The sequence below is a fragment of the Molothrus ater genome, chromosome 5 (assembly GCF_012460135.2).
Source record: "Molothrus ater isolate BHLD 08-10-18 breed brown headed cowbird chromosome 5, BPBGC_Mater_1.1, whole genome shotgun sequence".
NCBI classification, from domain to species: Eukaryota; Metazoa; Chordata; class Aves; order Passeriformes; family Icteridae; genus Molothrus; species Molothrus ater.
The window spans coordinates 2,435,170-2,455,170 of record NC_050482.2 but is presented as its reverse complement, the minus strand read 5'-3'; the positions used below and the strand labels follow the sequence as shown (position 1 = coordinate 2,455,170).

The 20,001-nt window shown below is 39.1% G+C and overlaps 1 protein-coding gene across 2 annotated transcripts in view; it reads right to left on the bottom strand.

The window, feature by feature from the left end:
- CHCHD3 (coiled-coil-helix-coiled-coil-helix domain containing 3) overlaps positions 1-20,001 on the bottom strand; it is a 144,785-nt gene that overhangs the window by 119,966 nt on the left and 4,818 nt on the right. For both annotated transcript variants that reach the window (XM_036401498.2, XM_036401499.2), the window contains exon 3: positions 3,044-3,128. In XM_036401498.2, coding sequence (XP_036257391.1) covers positions 3,044-3,128 — 85 coding nt within the window. The remainder of the gene's footprint in view (positions 1-3,043; positions 3,129-20,001) is intronic.

Sequence of the window (20,001 nt, the reverse complement as noted above, 5' to 3'; positions counted from 1 at the left end):
AGGAACGTTCAATTTCCATGGGAAATCACATCCATCACTTGCCTCTGAAGCAGTGGTTTGTATATTTTAGTGGAGGAATCCAGCACTCTGATGAGCTTGGCAGTATCTAAAATTTTATCATTATGCTGATGATAGAAGTTGTTCTTTTTGCTGCCTCAAAATACTTTTTACTTTGCCTGCACTTTTCATTTAAAGCAAACTTGAAAAACAGATTTACTGAGCACCATCAGTATGGTGGAGCCCAACAAATGAACAGCTTTGTATCCAAGGACAAAGTTAATGGATGGAGTGGATAAATTCTGCTCTCTGATGGGAGAAGGAAATTTAGTTATTTCCCCAATGCCTGTTCTCAAAGCCATGACATTAAAAATTTCCTCATTTTCTAGGGAAATTAGAAAAAAATGCTAAACATTTGCTGAGCTTGTCTAGAATAAGCAGAGAAAAGGCAAAATTGAAATCATCACCCACTGGTCCATTGAGTTGTGTGGATTTCTCTTATTTATTATTCAGAATTCTTCTCTTAATTATCATTTATTACCTGTCACCACTGTCAAGTTCAAGTTTTTGTGTCCATCCTCTCACTTTTATGTTCCCTTGAGTATCACCCTAAGACTGCAGCTCTGCCACATTAACTGCTCCCAGTTACTGTTGCAAACTCTACAAATTCTGTTGTAAATCAATGATCATCAATTTTCTAAATGAACTTTCCAAAATGAAAACGCTTTTCAGATGAAACATTTCAAAATGTTAAAAAACCCAAAGTGAGGAACAACAGTTGGGTTGAGTAAAAGGAAGAGTAAAGGGGAATCAATGCAGAATTTTGGAAATATATTCCAGGGTGGGTCTAAATCACTATTTTATTAATTATTCCAAGTCCTGTTAAATAGAAGCTGTAATTCATATATTGTTAGAGAGTTGATGGCATTAAAATACAATTTAAGAGTCATTCTTCAGCTCTAATCCCCAAAATAAGCACAGATTGTAACTTTATATAGCAGCCCATCTGTACTGTGGAGGGATGTGTGAATAAATAATTTAGCTAGAAGTTCAAATTAAGATTTCTTCCCTTCACAGTCTGAAATGAGTAAAAGACATTTTGCAATCAAACCCAAATGTGCTCATCCACTGCTCACAGAACAGCACCAAAATCAGCTATTAGGCAGTTGGAATCAGACAAACAAACAGTCCAAAGTTTCAGATATTTTTTATGTTGAAATGTTATTTCATTGAAATATTGGGGAAAAAAACCCTGGTTTAGAGAAAGAAGTGAGAATATAAATATGTAAAATATACCATCCATGGTAAAACAATCCATGAGATGAATATAGAGGTAAAAAAGTTAATTTTGATGTTACATCCCAACAGGATTTCTCTTAAAATTAGCAGGTTATGAAATGAAATTGTTAATAAATCACAAGTGCAAGGTCAAGAAGCTTAACTGTAGAGCTGAGGGTTTTGTTCTGTTTTCCAAACCAGCATCAGTGTGTTTGGATTTATATCACAAATTACTACAGCTTATATTCCGTGTTTCTATTAGCTGGAACATTCTGCACATGAAAGACAAAAGAATTTACCTGAATAATGTGAGTTTCTTGAATGCTTTTAAAACACAAACCTCCACCAGAATTCAGCCCATAAAGACTTTAAGTTTTACTTATAGAAAAACATCTGCATCTTTTACAGTTGTTTCATCCAAGACAAAAAAACCTCTATGCTCTGTTAAAACCAGATTTTTATAATTGCAAATACTGTGTAAAAATGATACTAAAACAACCAAAAACAATTAATTAAATAAATCAGAACTGGAAAAGAATTGAAGCTGTTAACAAATTTTGATCTTTTTCCTTTCTTTATCATCATCATCATCAATTTACTTTGATATTTTACCCCATCTGCTCCCTCCCTTTCACAGACCAAGGCACAACCCCTGCAAGGACAATTCTGGAAGGTACTGGAAGCGTCACATTAGAAAATGCTGAAGTTGCAAACCAAATATTTCCAGATTTTAATCCCATTTAGCTGAAGTCTTGAGCATTCAAAAAGCTCCAAAATAACCCAAGTTTTCTTTCCAAAGCCCAGTTGAGGAGAGGGGGGATTTCACTGGAAGTTATTGATTTCCTTTATTGCTGATGCAAAAAAAACCAGAAAAGCCTGATTTTTTTTTTTTTCCCTGGGACATTAATACAGTCCTATCTAATTATATACTCCATCAACCTAACTCAATTAAATAACAGAATGCTGGGTAGGAAACAACTGAGATCTATGCAGACAGTTGAAGTAGTACTAATTACAGCCTAATTTTTTTTAATCCATCATAATGAGCCTTTCTTCCCATTCTCAGTGGAGGACAGTGTGGAATATTTGTATTTGTACTGAGTGTGTTTGTGTTATCTATTTACAACAATCACTGAAAGGAGAAATCAACACAGAAGTTCAGCAGATACCAAAATTTCTAAATTTAAAGAGGAATTTTTAATTAGTAATGATGGCTCTGATCAGGCTTTCAGAATCACTGCAACCTGTAAGAATAAAACATGCCTAAGAAAGGAATATTTCAATATACAGAGAGGAACCAAAAGAGTTTTACTGGTGTGAACTGGTTTAATACAGTATATTACATATTCAAAGTACCTCAAAACATCCTGGGCATTCCAGAATTCCCAGAAATCTCCAGAATTCCCATTTCAAGGTACTTTTGCTCAGGCCCTGGGGTCACAGGGACCCCACCCTGCTCTGTCTGTGCAGCTCAAAGTGATTATTTGGGCTCCAGAGAAATCAGCAAAACTGAGCTTAAAAGGCAGCAAAAAAAGCCAAGCTCCAGAGGTCAAAGGGGATTTAGAGCAACAGTTTGGATCAGCTCTTACAAGGAAATTCCAGCTCATTTGTTGTTGAACATGGATTTAATATCCAAACCTGCTGCAGCCCCCTGAGCTCTCACAGGCAGTTTGTGCACAAAATTCAGTTATTTCCAGTAAGCAGATAAATAAAATAAAAGCATTAAAGGCAAGCTTGTTTGAAATATTGTTATTATTAATGAACCAACCTTCTCTTCTGAGCTTCAGAGTCTCTCCTGGCTCGTTCCAGTGCCAGTTCCTCAGCTATTCTTTTCTTCAGCTCTTCATCACTAACTGCAATTAAAAGAAAATTCAGTGAAATGTTAACAGAACACAACTCATCCCCAATTACAGAAACAACTGCATAATGCAGTGCCCTCAATTGTTTATTTGCTTTTTTTCCTCAGAGCAGTTGGAGTTGCTTTCTTGTGGTTTAACCATCTTTGAAATTTTAGCACGCCAGTGAGCCTTTAAAAAACTTTCTTATTATACAGCTTTTCAATTAGTGCAATCTCTCAAAAATTAAACAACGTGGACTGTACATTAAATTAAGTATTTTCTTCAGAAATATGGCTTTGTAAAGTAAAACTATGGGGATGACACAGAGACAGAAACAGTAAAGTCATAAAATGAAGCTTTTTATTCATATAGAACCAAAATAAGTATCTTTGTGTAACAAATCAAGTATTATCAGATGCATTTTACACAACAAAGCTCTTACAACACCCTAAATATTCATATCTCTAGATCCTACAGAAAGATTTTGCCCCAAATTCTCCTGATTTTCATCAAGATCTGGAAAGAATATTTCCTTCACTTAGATTCTGTCAGATCTGGTAAACAACAAAAAAAACCAGGGAAGCAACTTCTTCAAGAATACGAACAGAGGGAGAAAAGCTGGAGAGCCACAACCCTACAAGGCTGAAAGACATCTCCAAAACCACCAAAATCCAGCTTAATCCTAATCCTGCCTGGAATAAAGCCTGATCTACACCAAACTGAAGCTGTGCCATGCTCTGGATTTCCAGAAAATTCCCTCACTCCCACCTCAGATCCCCCTCCATGAAAGCCCAGAGCTCCAGGATAGGATCCCACCCCAAAACACCCAGGAAAACAGAACTGCTGAACCCCAAAAAGGGCCATAAAAACCCTGCACAGGAAAATCAAGCCCAGGGAAATTCAAATTCATTTTTAGGCTCCGGAGGGTCTCTTGTGACCTCATGTCCAGGAGCTGGATTTATCTGCAAAGATTATCCAAAATCATTATCCCACATTTCTGTTCTAGTTCAGCCTCCCTGCAATTCTGCTCACGCTAAAGCAGCCTCACAAAAGGGTTTTATGAATGAATGAAGCAGCTTCATCAATTTTATGGGAGTTTTGGCCAACTAATCCAGTTAGAAATATCTTTGGAAAAGCAGCAGGAATCGATATCCATCGTGCCAGGCACAGGAAATGCTGAGATCACAGAAACAGAGGGAAAAGTGGGGGGAAACTTCGAAATTACCACTGAGACCCCAGCCTAAAAAATATTTTAAAATTAAAATTCCAAGGGAAATATGAACCTTTCCACAGATCTCTAGCAAAAAGCTGGGTGAAAAAGGAAACCCCCATTTTATTGGGATCATCTTGATTGACATAACATTAATTATCTTGTTCACCAGCATCTACAGAATGAAATTTATGGTTCTGATGTACAAAAATGAGTACAAGAACTCCAACAGACCAGAGGATGGTTTATGTCATAATGAGGAGGGATTCAGGCAGCAGCCAATAAAGACATTTGACCTGAACAATCAATTAGGCTGCCCATCGATCAGGCAAATACTAATAGGGAATAAAAGTGGAGCTATAGATCATTCAATGGAATTATTGTAAGATGTAATTGGGTAGCTCCCAAATGGGAGCTTTATGATGTTTCAGTTACAAAAAAAAAAAATAAATTAAAAATTGTAGTTCTACAAGGAGGAGGGATTTGTTCTAGGGGAAAAAGCATTTAAAAAAAGAAAAGGGAATTTATTTGAGAGAGGATCAGGAAAAGAGTGTTTAACATTAAATGTTAAATAACATTTCTGATGGCCATCTCTGCTCACACAACAGGGCATTAAAAACATAGAGCCGACCACTGAAATATTAGATAATATTAAAGCTGGGGGGTGCAAGACTGCTAAAATATTAATATATTAATATTATTCTATTAAACATTAAATTATTATTGCATAGCCATTCCCACCACCACCCTCTTTAACATTAGAAGTTCCTCAGGATGCTGAAACCAGTGTCAGCTTCTTCCCAGAGCAAAGTGGGAGATTTTCAGGTACATTTACAAGGTCACACCTGCACCCCAGGGCTTCCCCTGCTCCTCCAGGAGGACAAACCAAAGTGTGAGGTGAGTGTGAGAGTGCACAGCTCCCATCACAAACCCATCTGTGAGCTGGGCAGTGAAGGGAACACACTGCAAACACCAGGAACAGCTGCTCTGGCCCCTCAGCACACCCAGGGACGGGTGTTTGATGGGCAGAGTTCTCCTGGGATAATGGGAAGGGAAAAACACCTGGGATAATGGGGATGGGCACCCCCAAAGAGACTGCAGAGATGCCTTGAGAAGGCTGAGCTGGAGCAGAGGCTGGGCAGAGTTCCAGGATAAAGCAGGGACTGATGAAAAGGATCTCCTCCATGGATCCACCTGGGGCAGATTCACAGAATTCCCAGAATCCCTGGCTTGGGAGAGACCTTCAAGGCCATGGAGTCCAGCCCAGCCCTGGCACCCAGTGCCACATCCAGGCTGTCAAACACACCCAGGGCTGGGGACTGCACCACCTCCCCGGGCAGCCATTGCAGAACTTTATCCCCCTTGCTGGAAAAGCTTTTTCCTGCTCTCCAGCCTGGATTTCCCTTGGCACAGCTCGAGGCTGTGTGCTCTGGCTGTGTCAGTGCTGCTGGAGAAAGAGCCCAAGGGCAGCTGAGCACAAGCACCTTTCAGGAGCTGCAGAGAGCGATGGGGGCAGCCCTGAGTCTCCTTTGCTGCAGGCTGAGCACCCCCAGCTCCCTCAGGGGCTCCTCTCAGGCTTTGTGTTCCCAGCCCCTCTCCAGCCTCGTTGTCCCCTCTGGATGCACTCAAGAGTTCAAGATGAACCAAAATGGCCCCAAAATGCACCAGCGCTCCCGGGGTCTCTCCCTGGGATCAGTTCTGCTCCATTTGCATCTTGCAGTTCATTGTCCCATTCCAGCTTTAGCCCCTGCAGTCCCACTCTGCTTGTTTTTCTCTCTCCAGCCCACGGGGTTTGTGCTTTTGGGGCTGAGATTTGGGTCATTTGTCCTTGGTGCTCAGCTGGAGCAGGAATTGTTTTGTCTCCCTGCTCTGTGCACAGAGCTCACCATCCCATAATATGAAGCTCAGACCCACACACTAAAGCAGCACAGAATGTGAAAAATGGAAAAGCCAAACCTGAGGCATCAGCACAGTGCTCTGAGAGGCACCAAAGTGCTCCCAGACACAGAATGTTTGTGCTGGGTTTGTGTGGGCAGGGGTTGGGGCTGGGGGCTATGGGGGTGGTTTTTGGGAGCTCCCTCCACATCCAGAGCCAATTCCAGGATGGACCCACCAGGCTGGGCCAGCCAGGAATGGTGGTGATGCCTCTGGGTTAACGGATTTTAGAAGAAAAAAAAAGTATTGTGCAGCTGGACAGAGCAGAATGGAGCGAGAATATGAGAGGAACCCCCTGCAGAAACCCAGGAGCTGCTCCAGAGCTGACATTCCCTGGAGATTCCATGGGAATTCCATTAAATTTATTTTCTCTCCCCTCCCAGCTGTGGAGGGCGCTGAGGGAGAAGCTTTGGTGGGAGTCTGGATCCACACAGGGTCAACAGTGATAAAATCCAGCAAGCTCCTGCCAGGATCTGGGCAGACCAAGCAGGGACTGTCCAGGCACAAGGAATTTTTGCCATTTTGGTGACCTCTGGGAAACAGCACCCTGACTTTTCTTATTTGTCCACTAATTCTTCAGGCAAAGTTTGAAGGACAATTTCTTCCTAAAAATCAAACCTAAACCCATCCTCCTTCAGCTTAAGGCCGTTCCTCCTTGTCCTGTGCCCTTGTGGAAAAGCAGATTTCAACACTTCTCCATTCACTCTGCTCCAGAGCCCAACATTCCATCCATCCAACATCCTTTGGCAAACCTGAGAAAGGCTTATCCCACCACCTTTTTAAATGCCACAAGCCCTGATTTCTACTAAAAATATATTTATAAGGAGTTTACAAAGCCATTTGCTTAACCCTTTGTATGAGTGTGCCAAGCCATTTGCTTAACCCTTTGTATGAGTGTGCCAAGCCATTTGCTTAACCGTTTGTATTTATTTTTATAAATATTTATTGAATATTTATTCAATATTTAATTTTTATTAATCTGAAGCCCACTCGTGCTTCAAAATCAGACAAATAAAGAACCAGAAAACCAAGATATTCCACAGGATCCAAAAGGTTTTTGGGTAGTTCCAAGGACAACTGACAGAGGAGCAAAAGGGACTGAAGCACTTCTCACTTCCCATCAGTTCCTGATGTTTCAGATGCATAAAATGTGCTTTGCTTTGGAATTCCAAAGGCCACCCATGAGCAGGATGGGAGCAAAGCTTCACATGATGCCAATTCTTGAGGAACCATCAGCAGTTTTCTTCTCCACATCTACAACAGCTTGGCACAGAAAGATTTTTACAACTCTTGAAGTATTTGACTCCAACTCCTCAGCCTTTGTTAATCACAAGATCCAAATCCATACCTTTTTCCGCTCTCTCTAAAGCAGCAAAGAAACAATCAGCAGGATGTCAGGATTACACCCTGAGCAGTAAACAACAAACCTCAGGGAAAGCAGACACCTGCAGCCTCAGAAATGTTAGCCTGAGAAATCAGCAATGTGAGATGAACAAATTATTCAAATAACTTCCAGCCTGCAGAGCTGGGAATCTGCCCATTAGCCCTACATTTGGAAAAAAAAAAATACATTAATGCAAACAGCATTTAGTGGCAGGCACCTTCACTAAATTCTCTGGAAAGGGCAGGTGCATTAAGTTATTAATGAAGAGACACTTAGCTTTGATACAATCAAATGTCTTTTAGAAAATACTTAGCTAGGTAATGTTCAGATAATGAATTAAAACAAAAAAAAACACCACACAAAAAATGCCCAAGTTCTGTTTTTCCTTCTAGTTAAGCTTGGCTGTTTAAAAGAAAAACGCTGTCCAGTGAACAGGACATTGGGAGGTTGTTCCAAGTTCTCCACATAATCTTTGTTTCTTCTCCAGGTTGAACAGCCCCAACTTTCTCAGCCTCTCTTTGTAGGAGAGGTGCTCCAGTCCCTTTATTAAATTCGTGCCCTCCTCTGGACTTATCCAACATAAGTTGGATCATTTGTCCTTGGTCCCCAGCTGGAGAAGGAATTGGTTTTGGCTCCCTGCTCTGGGAAGAGAGCTCACCATTCCATAATATGAAGCTCTGGGGGTGGTTTCTGGAAGATTCCTTCAAAAGGAAGAAGGTTAAAGGGAAAGAGAGGGTGTAAAGAATAAAGGATATGAAATATTTGTCAGAAATGAGGCACCTCCACACCTCCTCCAGCACCGTGTTCAATCAGCCACACCCCAAGCCAGGATAAACTTTGCTAAAATCTCTTCCACTTCCACCAAAATTCATGGACTTAACCCAACAATCCCTTTGGAACACTTCCCAAACAGAGAGCACAGCTCCAAGGTACCTCCCAACCATGGGAAAACTCCTTTTTGTGCTGCAAAAACCAAATCCCAGTGAATTCCTGCAGTTTCTGCCTTTCCCCTCTGGCACTGAAAACCAACATCTGGGCAGTCAAACCATGGATCCATCCAAGGGGAAGTTCTCCCATCCCTTGAAGTAGGAATATTTGGGACAGGGCACCTCAGGGCTGCCTTCAGCCCCATCATCTGCCTCAGCTGCTGGCACAGTGAGGGAATTCATGAAAATATCACCAGGAAAATTCCTGATTGTACCTTAAGGCTCAGAAATATAGGATCAGGAACCTCACGTGCCTGGTGCCTTCCCAGCTCACACACATCAGGGCTCTTCCACAATTAAAACCATTTCCCACCCACATTTCAACTCCAGATGTGTACACTTCAAATATTATAATATGCAAATAGCCTTGATTTATTCTTTCTGCCTAATAAAAGCTCTGGTTTGGTCCAGATCTAAATTCCACAGGCCAAAAATCTTCAGTAAGAACAGAAGGAATTGTTCCCTCAGACACTGCCCAGGGAAGCTGTGGCTGCCCCATCCCTGGAATTGTCCAAGGTTGAGCTGGATGGAGCTTGGAGCACCCTGGGATAGGGGAAGAGATAATTTCAATGTCAATTAAAGCTGTAGGAAATGTATTTGTTGTGTTTAAATCAGGTGGGAAGACAACAACACCATGAAATCTACCCTGCTTTCCTTAATTTTTAGTTCTCAAAGAGGTCTGGATTTGCTGGGAGCAGCATAGAGGAGAAAATAAGAAATTATTCTAAAAAAATTGAGTGGGTTTCAAATACTGCTGTACCTGATCTTTAACCTTATAAATAACCCAAATTAGCCTTGCACTCAGTGAAACAATAATGAACCATTCCTTCAGTGCACCAGCAGAAAGAAAACCCTAAAACCACTAAAAAAGTAATTTCTGTGCTTTAAAACCCAACATTTAACCTGCTGTGGGTTTCCTTAAATATTATTATTTTTAAAGAGCATTCTCAAGAATAAACTCTATTTTCAGATTCATACAATTTTAACTACCAACACACCCAGCAACTTTTCCACTGAAATTCCCAATTCCAGGCACTTCCTCCAATCAGTAATTCAGTACAAACACAGCTCCCCTCCAAGGACAGAAATTTTTATGAACTGTTAAATATTGGTAATGTGCAGAAATATTTCAGACGAGCTCATAGGCTAATGAAATACAAAAACAATGCAATTAAGTGCGCATAATTTAAAAATATTTAATATTTTACTTTCCAAAGGCGCTCTTGCATAGATTACATTCCCTATTTTCCAATGTAAATGTGGGTATCAATCAATTTATACTAATTTCAATTAGAAACAAGACAGTGCATGGTCTAGAAGAAACAAAACAAAGTCAGTTCTTATTATATTTGGAAAATTCTCCTTTCAATATCCCATTCATGTTGGGATAAAGCAAAATACACTGGATTTCTGAGGGGGCTGGAAAAAACAGGATGAGGAGGTTTTCCCCTGTGACTCCTTGAATTAGGTTCTACCTGCCTGTGCTAACAGCTCTGTTTTATAAAAACAATTTGTTTCTGAGATTGACTCTACCAAAAATATGTGGGTTTGACATATTTTTGATAGTTTGAAATATCCTGTCTTGGAAGAGTTGAATTTGATAAACAGGTGACAGACACAGGGATGTTGTGCAAGAGGAAAAAACATGAAATATGTTCAATACAACTCAAAATATGGGAGAGCCCATAAAATCAGGTATTTCCCACTAATAAGTGCAGTGAGTTAAAAAAAGCCAGTTAATATAAATTCCCCTAATTTTTAGTTTCTGCAGGAACTCCTGCTGTGTGGATAAATGATTGTGTGGAGTTTTAACGTGACTTTTTCAATTTTTCTCGATGCCCCTGGAAGGGAGGGAATTATTTCAACCAAACCTTTTTCATAACCCATCCTTCCCCCCCTGCTCTGTAATCAAATATAGAGATAATAACTTGTTATTTGAAGTCATTTTGCCCTCCTGTTAATTTAAAATAATTAATAAAAATAATGAAACAGAAGTATCAGACACCTTTAAAATACCATCCCTGCCTTCAACTGAATACAGCACTGGAGAAAATTCCCACTTCACCTGTTTCAGTAATCCCTGCTCCACACACAGTGGAAGGCTTTTCTTGTGGAACACAATGGATAAAAGCATCAGGATTCCATAATTCAACATTAAAAACATAATCATCATATTGTAAGCAACGATAAGAAGGATTTGATGATTCTGCTTTCAAGAGGATTAAGCATGTGGTGTCCTTTCAGGACAGTTTAAGTTGTCCACTTCCTGATCTTTATGGTTCAGAAGTTTATTGTAAAGCTATTTTATCTGACAGTGCAGGGAAATTTACTGGTGTTCTTTTCATCTTCTTGGAAAAAAAAATCTGTTTTAAATTCTTTCACGTGTATTTCAACAAACTCCTTCTACCACTGCAGAGAACAGGGAAATAATTACGGATTTTTACGCGTAGCAGATAAGTAAAAAACGGGTTTTTTAACTGAAACATCTCTTAGAAGTCACTACTAATGCCAACCACTCCTGCTCAGTCCAACATTTCCAAATAGCCCTGCACTGCCAGGGCTACAAAAATAGCAAATTTTGATGTTCAGCTCATCTGCCACCATCATCTCTAAGGAGGAATCTCCAGCTGGGATTGTGCACTAGCAGTGGCATTGAAAAGCCATCCTTGGCCCATTTCAGCTCTGGCCTGGAGCCACTTTGGGCAGGAAAAAGGAGATCACAGAGCTGCTCATCACTCACTCATAGAGACATTTTTATACCTTTCCATGGGCAGAAACACTGGCTCCAAGCGTGGAATTTTACTGAAAAATATTCACATTCCAACTCTTTGTGGGACAGGTGGCTCTGCTTTTATAGATCAGCACACCCCAAACCTGCACCCAGCACTCATTTTGACTCATGTTAATTAAAGCCATTCATTAAGTTGTTCCTTGATGCCACAGATTAAATGTGTGTGACATTAATTCTTCTTTTTAAGGTGGGGACATTGGCCCAGAGAAGGTCCTGCATCCCTGGAATGTCCAAGGCCAGGCTGGACGGGGCTTGGAGCAACCTGGGACAGTGAAAGGTGTCCCTGCCCATGGCACAAAATAATTATTAAAGTCCTTCCAAGCCAAACCAGTCCATAATTCTGTTATGTTAAGGGTCTTTTCCTACCTAAATGAGTGAGGAAATCCAGCAAGAAGGAGGATGGAAAGAATAATGCAGAATTTTAAAAGCATTGGTAAGGTGGACAGGGAAGAGGTGAGACTCAGAGAAGCAAATCTACAATTAAACCAGGAAAAGACAAGAATGATGGAAAAATAAAGTGAACAAGAATGGTGGAAAAGGTGCTTTAAGAGAGGTTTTGTAACCATTCTGCAGCAGATCCACATCCAGTATGATTTTTCCCCATCTGTCCTAAGCACATTCCTCTGAGGAAGCTTTTAGGAATGCCACAAAACTCTGCAACAGTGCCACTGACACCATTCCCAAGATATCAAAAAACATGTCAATAAATTCACTGTAATAAATTGTAACTGTTAATAAATGTAACTGTTAATAAATTGTAATTGTTAATATATTTTAATTGTTAATATATTGTAATTGTTAATAACAATTGTAATTGTTAATAAATTATCCTTGTCATATCTACCTCTGTGGCTAAAACTGCTTAATAACTTTAAAAGCTATTCTGGGGGAGAAAAACATAAGAGTCCATAATCCTTTTTTTTTTTTTTTTGTGAAAAAAAACCAAGCAGTGGAAGTGTCCTTACAGGTAAAGGTTAATGAAAGAAAAAAGAAGATAACACTCATCAATAGCTCTGCTGATCCCATTAAACAGATTTCTCAGTGGCTGGAGTTGCATGGCAAGATAAATCAGGATATCAAGCTTCCACATTGTACATTTAAAGCCATTTAACACTAAATTTTAAAGGGATTTAAAAAATTTTCCCAGTAGAAAGTGAATATTGAGAAAAGTAAAAAAGGTGACTATCTCCATATCAAGTCCTAATTTCATTTATCGATGACAGGGGCACCAAAAGGCTGCACAAATTCTGAAAGCAATCGCTCCATCTCAAACTGGGGACAAAGAAAGCAGCAGTGAGAAATAAGTGGATCTTTAGGAGCTGTTGTGGTGTGCTCAAACCTCATCTCCTGTTCATTCAGTCAGCTGATAACAAGAGGCTGCTACAAAGGATCCAGCAGAGCAGAGCAAAGCAGAATTGTACCATTTGTTTATTCAGCTCTGATGGAAAGTGCAGCACGTTCAGGCTTGGAATTGCTGACTGGAAAAGGGATGAGGGAAAGAATTTAAATATTTGTACAACGTCCTGGACATGAGAATCACTTTTAAAAAGGAGAATTTTCAAGAATTTCTTGCCTTGAAGACAAGATTTCCATAGTCCAACAGCCCATAGAGCAGCTTGTTTTGGAGAATAATCTGGAAGTGAATTCAGTGACCAAGTGGGAAAAAACCATTTATTTCATGTAATATTAACAACAGGAGCCAAGAAGTCAGCTTGGAAATAGCCAATATTCACATTTCAAATATCTGCACCCTCAAGTAACTCCTAGAAAGGATTTATTTCTCCCAAGGAAACTGGAGGTGATTTATACACTTTGTGATGCTTTTTCTCCAACTCCAGCCAAAGCAGCTTTTTTTATTGAATTATCAGCACACAGCTACAGCACTGTCAACTTTGAAATGTGTGTTTTCAGCCCAATATGCAGGCCTGTATTGCTGCTTTTAATAGTAACTGAAAACAGGCTGCAAACAATATGTAATTATGATGTTTATGGTTATTTTCATTATTCAGAAACGGTATAAAAATAAAAGATAATGCTGAAATGCTTGAAATTCTCACAACATCATTAATCCAACACCTGCATTTTTAATGATCTGCAATGAGATCTGCTAATCAAAATCACTTGTGCCAATGACTGGTCTCAGTTGATGAAATACTTACTAAAAATGGTGGTTTTTTAGTGCTACAAATTGTAAGCAGGAAGAAAACCAAGGTACTACAGGGGAAAAAAAGAGGCTGAAGAGTTGAAATATGAGAAAGAATAATTTGATTATCACAAAGACGCTCCCAGATAATTCAGGAATTACTAAGGTTCACTTTGAGAGGAATATTCTATTTTCTTCAGAGTAGAATAAAAAATCTTCTGAGTAGAATAAAAGCAAAACTAAATGTGTTCAACACAGGCACAGAAACACAAAACCACTGAGTTCTGACCAACATGATCTGGTATCAGTGGTGCTCCTCCCAAAATTCCAGCTTCCTTAGGTTTCTGCTTAACACCAAAATCACTCTTCTGAATAACCACTGCCTTTTAATTCTTCCTACCCATTTCTCCTGATATTTTCTTTTTTTCCTCCTTAAATTTCCTAAATTGGTGCCATGTCCCCTTGTGGAGAAATGTCAATCAGTAGGATCAGGGATAATGGAGATTTTGATCAAGGATAAACTGCTTCCCTCTCCTGGATGGGGGAAAAGGAGAGGGGAAAAAGGAGGGGGAAAAGGAAAGAAAGGAAAAGGAGAAAAGGCAAAGGAGAAAAGGAAAAGGAGGAAAAGGAAAAGGAGGAAAAGGAAAAGGAGAAAAGGAAAAGGAAAGAAAGGAAAAGGAAAGAAAGGAAAAGGAGAAAAGGCAAAGGAGAAAAGGAAAAGGAGGAAAAGGAAAAGGAGGAAAAGGAAAAGGAGAAAAGGAAAAGGAAAGAAAGGAAAAGGAAAGAAAGGAAAAGGAGAAAAGGAAAAGGAAAGAAAGGAAAAGGAAAGAAAGGAAAAGGAAAGAAAGGAAAAGGAAAGAAAGGAAAAGGAGAAAAGGAAAAGGAAAGAAAGGAAAAGGAAAGAAAGGAAAAGGAAAGAAAGGAAAAGGAGAAAAGGAAAGAAAGGAAAAGGAGAAAAGGAAAGGGAAAGAAAGGAAAAGGAGAAAAGGAAAGGGAAAGGAAGGAAAAGGAGAAAGGGAAAAGGAGAAAAGGAAAAGGAGAAAAGGAAAAGGAGAAAAGGAAAAGGAAAAGGAGAAAAGGAAAAGGAAAGAAAGGAAAAGGAAAGAAAGGAAAAGGAAAGAAAGGAAAAGGAGGAAAAGGAAAGGAAGGAAGAGGAAAAGAGGAGGAAACCAAAAGTGAAGCATCTTGGACAAACCTTCAACTCCTTCAGTGAAAAGTTCCAGAGATAAAAGGAGAAGCAGAACCTTTCTGGGAAGGAACCATCTCCCACCCTAAAAAAGCAGCTGAGATTAAATGCTTGTTTTTATGTGATTAACATGAGGTGAAATCAAACGTGGTTAATGAAGCTAAAAATGAGAATCTGATAAATTGGCTCTGTGAAGCATTGCCAGAGGCACACAATAAACCTTGCAAAAAACAAGAAAAGGGAAGAAATGTCCTTTCCTTACTCCTTAAATTTCTATTTCAACCAACAGGTAGGAATATCTGAAGCCCAATTTTCAGCCTGGTGTTGGCCAAAACTTTCATATGATATCATTGAAAGTCAAAGAGTTCAGAACACAAGCAAAGCAGGATGGGGGGGGAAAAACTGTGGCAAGAAAAGTTTTTCCCATTCCCCCGAGGCTGAGGAAAAGGATCTCTAAGTGGTACCTGCTGTTTAACTAAAAAACAACTGCACAAAGCTTTCAAGCAGCAGCACCAACAAAACACTTAACCTGCCTCAGCTGACAAGTGATGAAGAGTTTTAGGAACACTTTGCTGCAGCCTGAAGATGAAAGAATAAAACAAAGCTTTTCTTTTCATCTTAATGCGATTAAATCGTCCATTTAAAGGGCTTTTTTCCACCACACTGAGGAGTCTCTGGCTGTAAATAAACTGGGATGGGAAGAAAAGTAGCAATTTACTATTATACCTAAAGGTTTTAGCAGGTGGAGGTCTCCTCGTGGGCTGAAGGGGTGTTATATCTAACAAGTGCTATTTTTCAATAATACACAAGAAACAAATGCACTTAAACTCCTCTGCTCCTCCAGTCAGTGCAGAGATAAATTTGGATAAGAATATCTGGTGTGCTATAAAACCAGAGAGGATTCTACAGAGCTGAATGACAATTTCCTTGCTTGGTGCTCTCAAGACTGGTGTTGGTAAAATCAAACAGCTCTAATTTACTCATTGGGTTTATCTCCTTAAAATGGTCAATGGTTTTTATTTTGTTCTTGAAGATTAAAAAAAAAATCATTCAAACTGCTTGAAATGACTTCTATTCCAACAATCCCTTAAATTACAAAGCTCTTTATCTGAGCCAACTATCTGGGCTTTCTGACCTATAATCCCAGGAAGGTCTCTGAAGGACAAAGGAGGAATAGGACAGAACACAGACAATTCTGCAAGAACACACGTGGCACATTTCTGACAAAGACAAATGGTTCCCAAAAGGCATTTCCTGATTTTTAATGCATGAAGTAACCAAAACTAAGGAAAAATGAAAGAAAAAAAAAACCCAAAACACGTTGTTAAATAGGTTTTTAATTAATTTTAACATACATAAAAACCCCCAAACTCAAAAACCCTACCATGCAAGTCTGGCTCATAAACAGGAGATAAACTCTGGCTGCATTTTCAGCAAGCTCAGCCTAAGGCTGGGCTCAAAGTCCTAAAGCTTTGCCAGGATTTAACTACAAAACAATTTAGTAAAAGGCAATGGCACCATTTCCATCCATAAATGCATCAAGATCCAATTCTAAAAATTCATTATTTCCTGATGTTTTGCAAAGGGCTCCATGAACTTAACTCTTCCTCCTGAATTGAGCTGAGTAGAAATCATGACAAAATTCACACTAGAAATTAATACAAAAATCACACTAGAAATTAATACAAAAATCACACTAGAAATTAATACAAAAATCACACAGCAGCCACAACAGCTGTTTCCCAAAATGATTTTCCTGCTAAGCACTGGAAGATGAGGCTTTAACAAGCACAAATCTCGTGCTCCCACATGAAAAAGCAGAAGGTTTTAACTTTTAACTCACAAGCCATTGCTAAGCAAATACTTTGGATGTGCTTGTTAAACAGCAGCTATGACAAAAATCCCTTTATTTGTGTGCTACACAAGATTTGGAGAGGCAATGTCTGCACTCAGCAAACCCTAATAGAGCACAGGCAGCCTAAAGCAGAATAGCATGAAATTTAATTTCCCCAAATCCACCAGAGACCCAAAAAGCACATGGAAGGCAGTACATAAAAATTACCTGTTTCTAAGAATAGATGGAAACAAAAAGCGACATTTATAAATGAAGGCTCCTTGAAAAATAAATTCTGCCTCTCTGCAAGAAGCCACACACAGAAAATCATTTGTAAAAGGCAAAAAACTACAAAAGAAAGTGGCTGTCACTGCAATGAGTGTGCCTGAGACCTATTTACTTCCACATATGAGGACAGGACCTGGCACATTCAGGGCCATTTCAGGAAATTTCAATTTCCTTGAAATTTTACCTGGAATAGCCCAAGTTTTCCATCAGTTGTAAAATAAGAAACCATTAAATCAATTAAATGCCCCCCTGATATCCGACAATAGGCATGGGATAAATTGGCTTGCACCCTGGCAGTCTTTTAGGGAAAGAAAACAAAACCACAGCTCAAGGCCACAGATTGAAATACTGAATTCCTCCATTTGCAGAACCCTTGGAAACTCAGAATTTGTTCCTTTAGTTCCCTTTCCAACACTGAATAACAACCAATAAAGCAACAGTGGGAGCAGAAGGGGGGCTGGGAATCACTCAGTGCAATTCCAGCCCACACAGGGGCCACTTTTCCCATACAGAGTCGAGCAGAATGATAAAATTCCAAGGAAAGAAACAAAAAGAGGAAGGGGCAGACAGAGAAATCCATGCTACATTCAGCTTGGCCAAACTGCACAGTGACACAAACACAGAATTTCAGAATGGGATGGGATGGATTTTGGAGTTTTCAGCTGGTCCAGTCCCCCTGCCAGGGATAACTTTCACTTCAGGGTGTTCCAGCCTGGCCTTGGGCACCTCCAGGGAAGCCAAAGTCAGGCACAACTTCCCTCCTTTGCCAGGAACTCCCCACCCTCAGTGGAAAAAACTTCCTTCAATCCAAATCTGTGTCATGTCAAACTCTGGGTTCATGTTAACACAAGTGGCATTTCTTGGAGCATGTTTAAATCTCTTTAATTCTGTATTTAAGCTGCTCTGGTGGGGAGTTGCTGGTGGTTTAAATCACTGCACACCACGTTAGGAGCCTGGTGGTGTCCACAGGGGCCTTAGGATGAGGGAGAGATGAGAATGTTGACTCCATGTTTCAGAAGGCTGAGTTATTATTTTATGATATATATTATATTAAAACTAGACTAAAAGAATAGAAGAAAGGATTTCATCAGAAGGCTGGCTAAGAATAGAAAAGGAATGAAAACAAAGGCTTGTGTCTGACCAGAGAGTCCAGAAAGTCAGACTGTGATTGGCCATTAATTAGAAACAACCCCATGAGCCCAATCCCAGATGCACCTGTTGCATTCCACAGCAGCAGATAACCATTGCTTACATTTTGTTCCTGAGGCCTCTCAGCTTCTCAGGAGAAAAAATCCTAAGGAAAGTTTATTTCAGAAAATATCATGACTACAGTTAGGATAATGAGCAGATGAGGTTCATTGAGACCTCAATTAGAGGTTAAAATATCACATTTGCAGGAGATGTTCCAACACCTTTTGCCTTTTATTCCTGCTTGCCTTTAGTGTAAAATCCCTCATTGCAGAGGATGTCTCAGCACTCAGAAAGTTAGATATTAATATGATATAATTATATAAATATAATAAATATAAATATAACATAATATATAATTATATATTTAAGCTGTTCTGGTGGGGGGTTTCTGGTGGATTAAATCACTGCACACCATGTTAGGGTAATGAGCAGATGAGGTTCATTGTGACATAAATTAGAGGTTAAAATATCACATTTGCAGGAGATGTTCCAACACCTTTTGCTTTTTATTCCTGCTTGCCTTTAGTGTAAAATCCCTCATTGCAGAGGATGTCTCAGCACTCAGAATAGCACCAAAACCAGGCAGCCCAGAGGTGCAGGGCTGCTGAAATCCCAACAGCAGATTCAAAATGCTGCTTGGGAATGAGACAGATGTTGGGAATACAGGACCAGCTTTTTCATTCATGCCTTGCAAGATGAAAATTCACCAGGTTCTGGATGTTCATGGAATAGTTTGGGCTAGAAGAGACCTTAAATCCCATCCAGTGCCAACTCTGCCATGGCAGGGCCACCTCCCACTGTCCCAGGCTGCTCCAGCCCTGTCCACCCTGGCCTTGGGCACTGCCAGGGATCCAGGGGCACATTCCTTTTACACAATTATGGATATTTTCCATATTCAATTCCCTGATTTGCCAGTTTTTCCCTGGAATTCCAGCACCATTTGACAAGGGCTTACCCAGCCACCTGAAAGCACCCACAGCACACCCTGCACATCACCAGGACAGCAAAAACTTTAATTTCTGCAGCACTTCCTCCAACTCCAATGCAGAATTCCATCTTCCCTATTCTCCTGCAATCCAATAACAGGAATGTAAAACTCCACTAAAAATCTGCTGTTCCACTGCCAGCACTACAACTTTGGCACCTTTAGCAACCTGGTGAGTTATAAAACATTTCACCTTTGGAATAATAAAACACTTCCTTTAACCCAAAAGATATCAAGGCACCTCACTGAAAAGGAATATTATTATTATTAATAATAGTATTATTATTATTACATAGTAATAATAATAATAATAATAATAATAATAATAATAATAATAATAATAATAATAAATTATTATACTACTATTATAATATTGTAATATTGAAATATATTATACTATTATAATACTATAATATTATATTATTATTATAATCTATTATACTATTATATTGTAATATAATATTATTATTAGAAATATTATAAATATACAATAGACAAATAAATATATATTATAATGTATTATAGATATATATTTATATGCAATGTAATAATAACACAGAATATAATATTATATAGGGATATTGTTATATATTAATATATAATATTATATCAATATTAATATTAATATATATAACAATACATTAATTTTTTATATATAATATTATAATGTTTATTATTTATTATTCTTATTATTGGTATTATTATTAATAATAGTAATATGAATCTATATAAAGAAAATAATGGCCTTTCAGGCTATCAGTGACCCACAATCTGAGTGCTGCCTGAGGCTTCTACTCCATTTATTTCAGGTTTCCAGTACAAGTTTAAAACACATTTTAGGAAGAATTCCCAGAGCTGTAAATAGAGGAGGGCAAATAAACACAATTGCAAAACCCAAGCTCTCCTGGCTCCTGCTGCAGGAAAAAAGGTGGAAAATCCACATCAGGAACTTCTG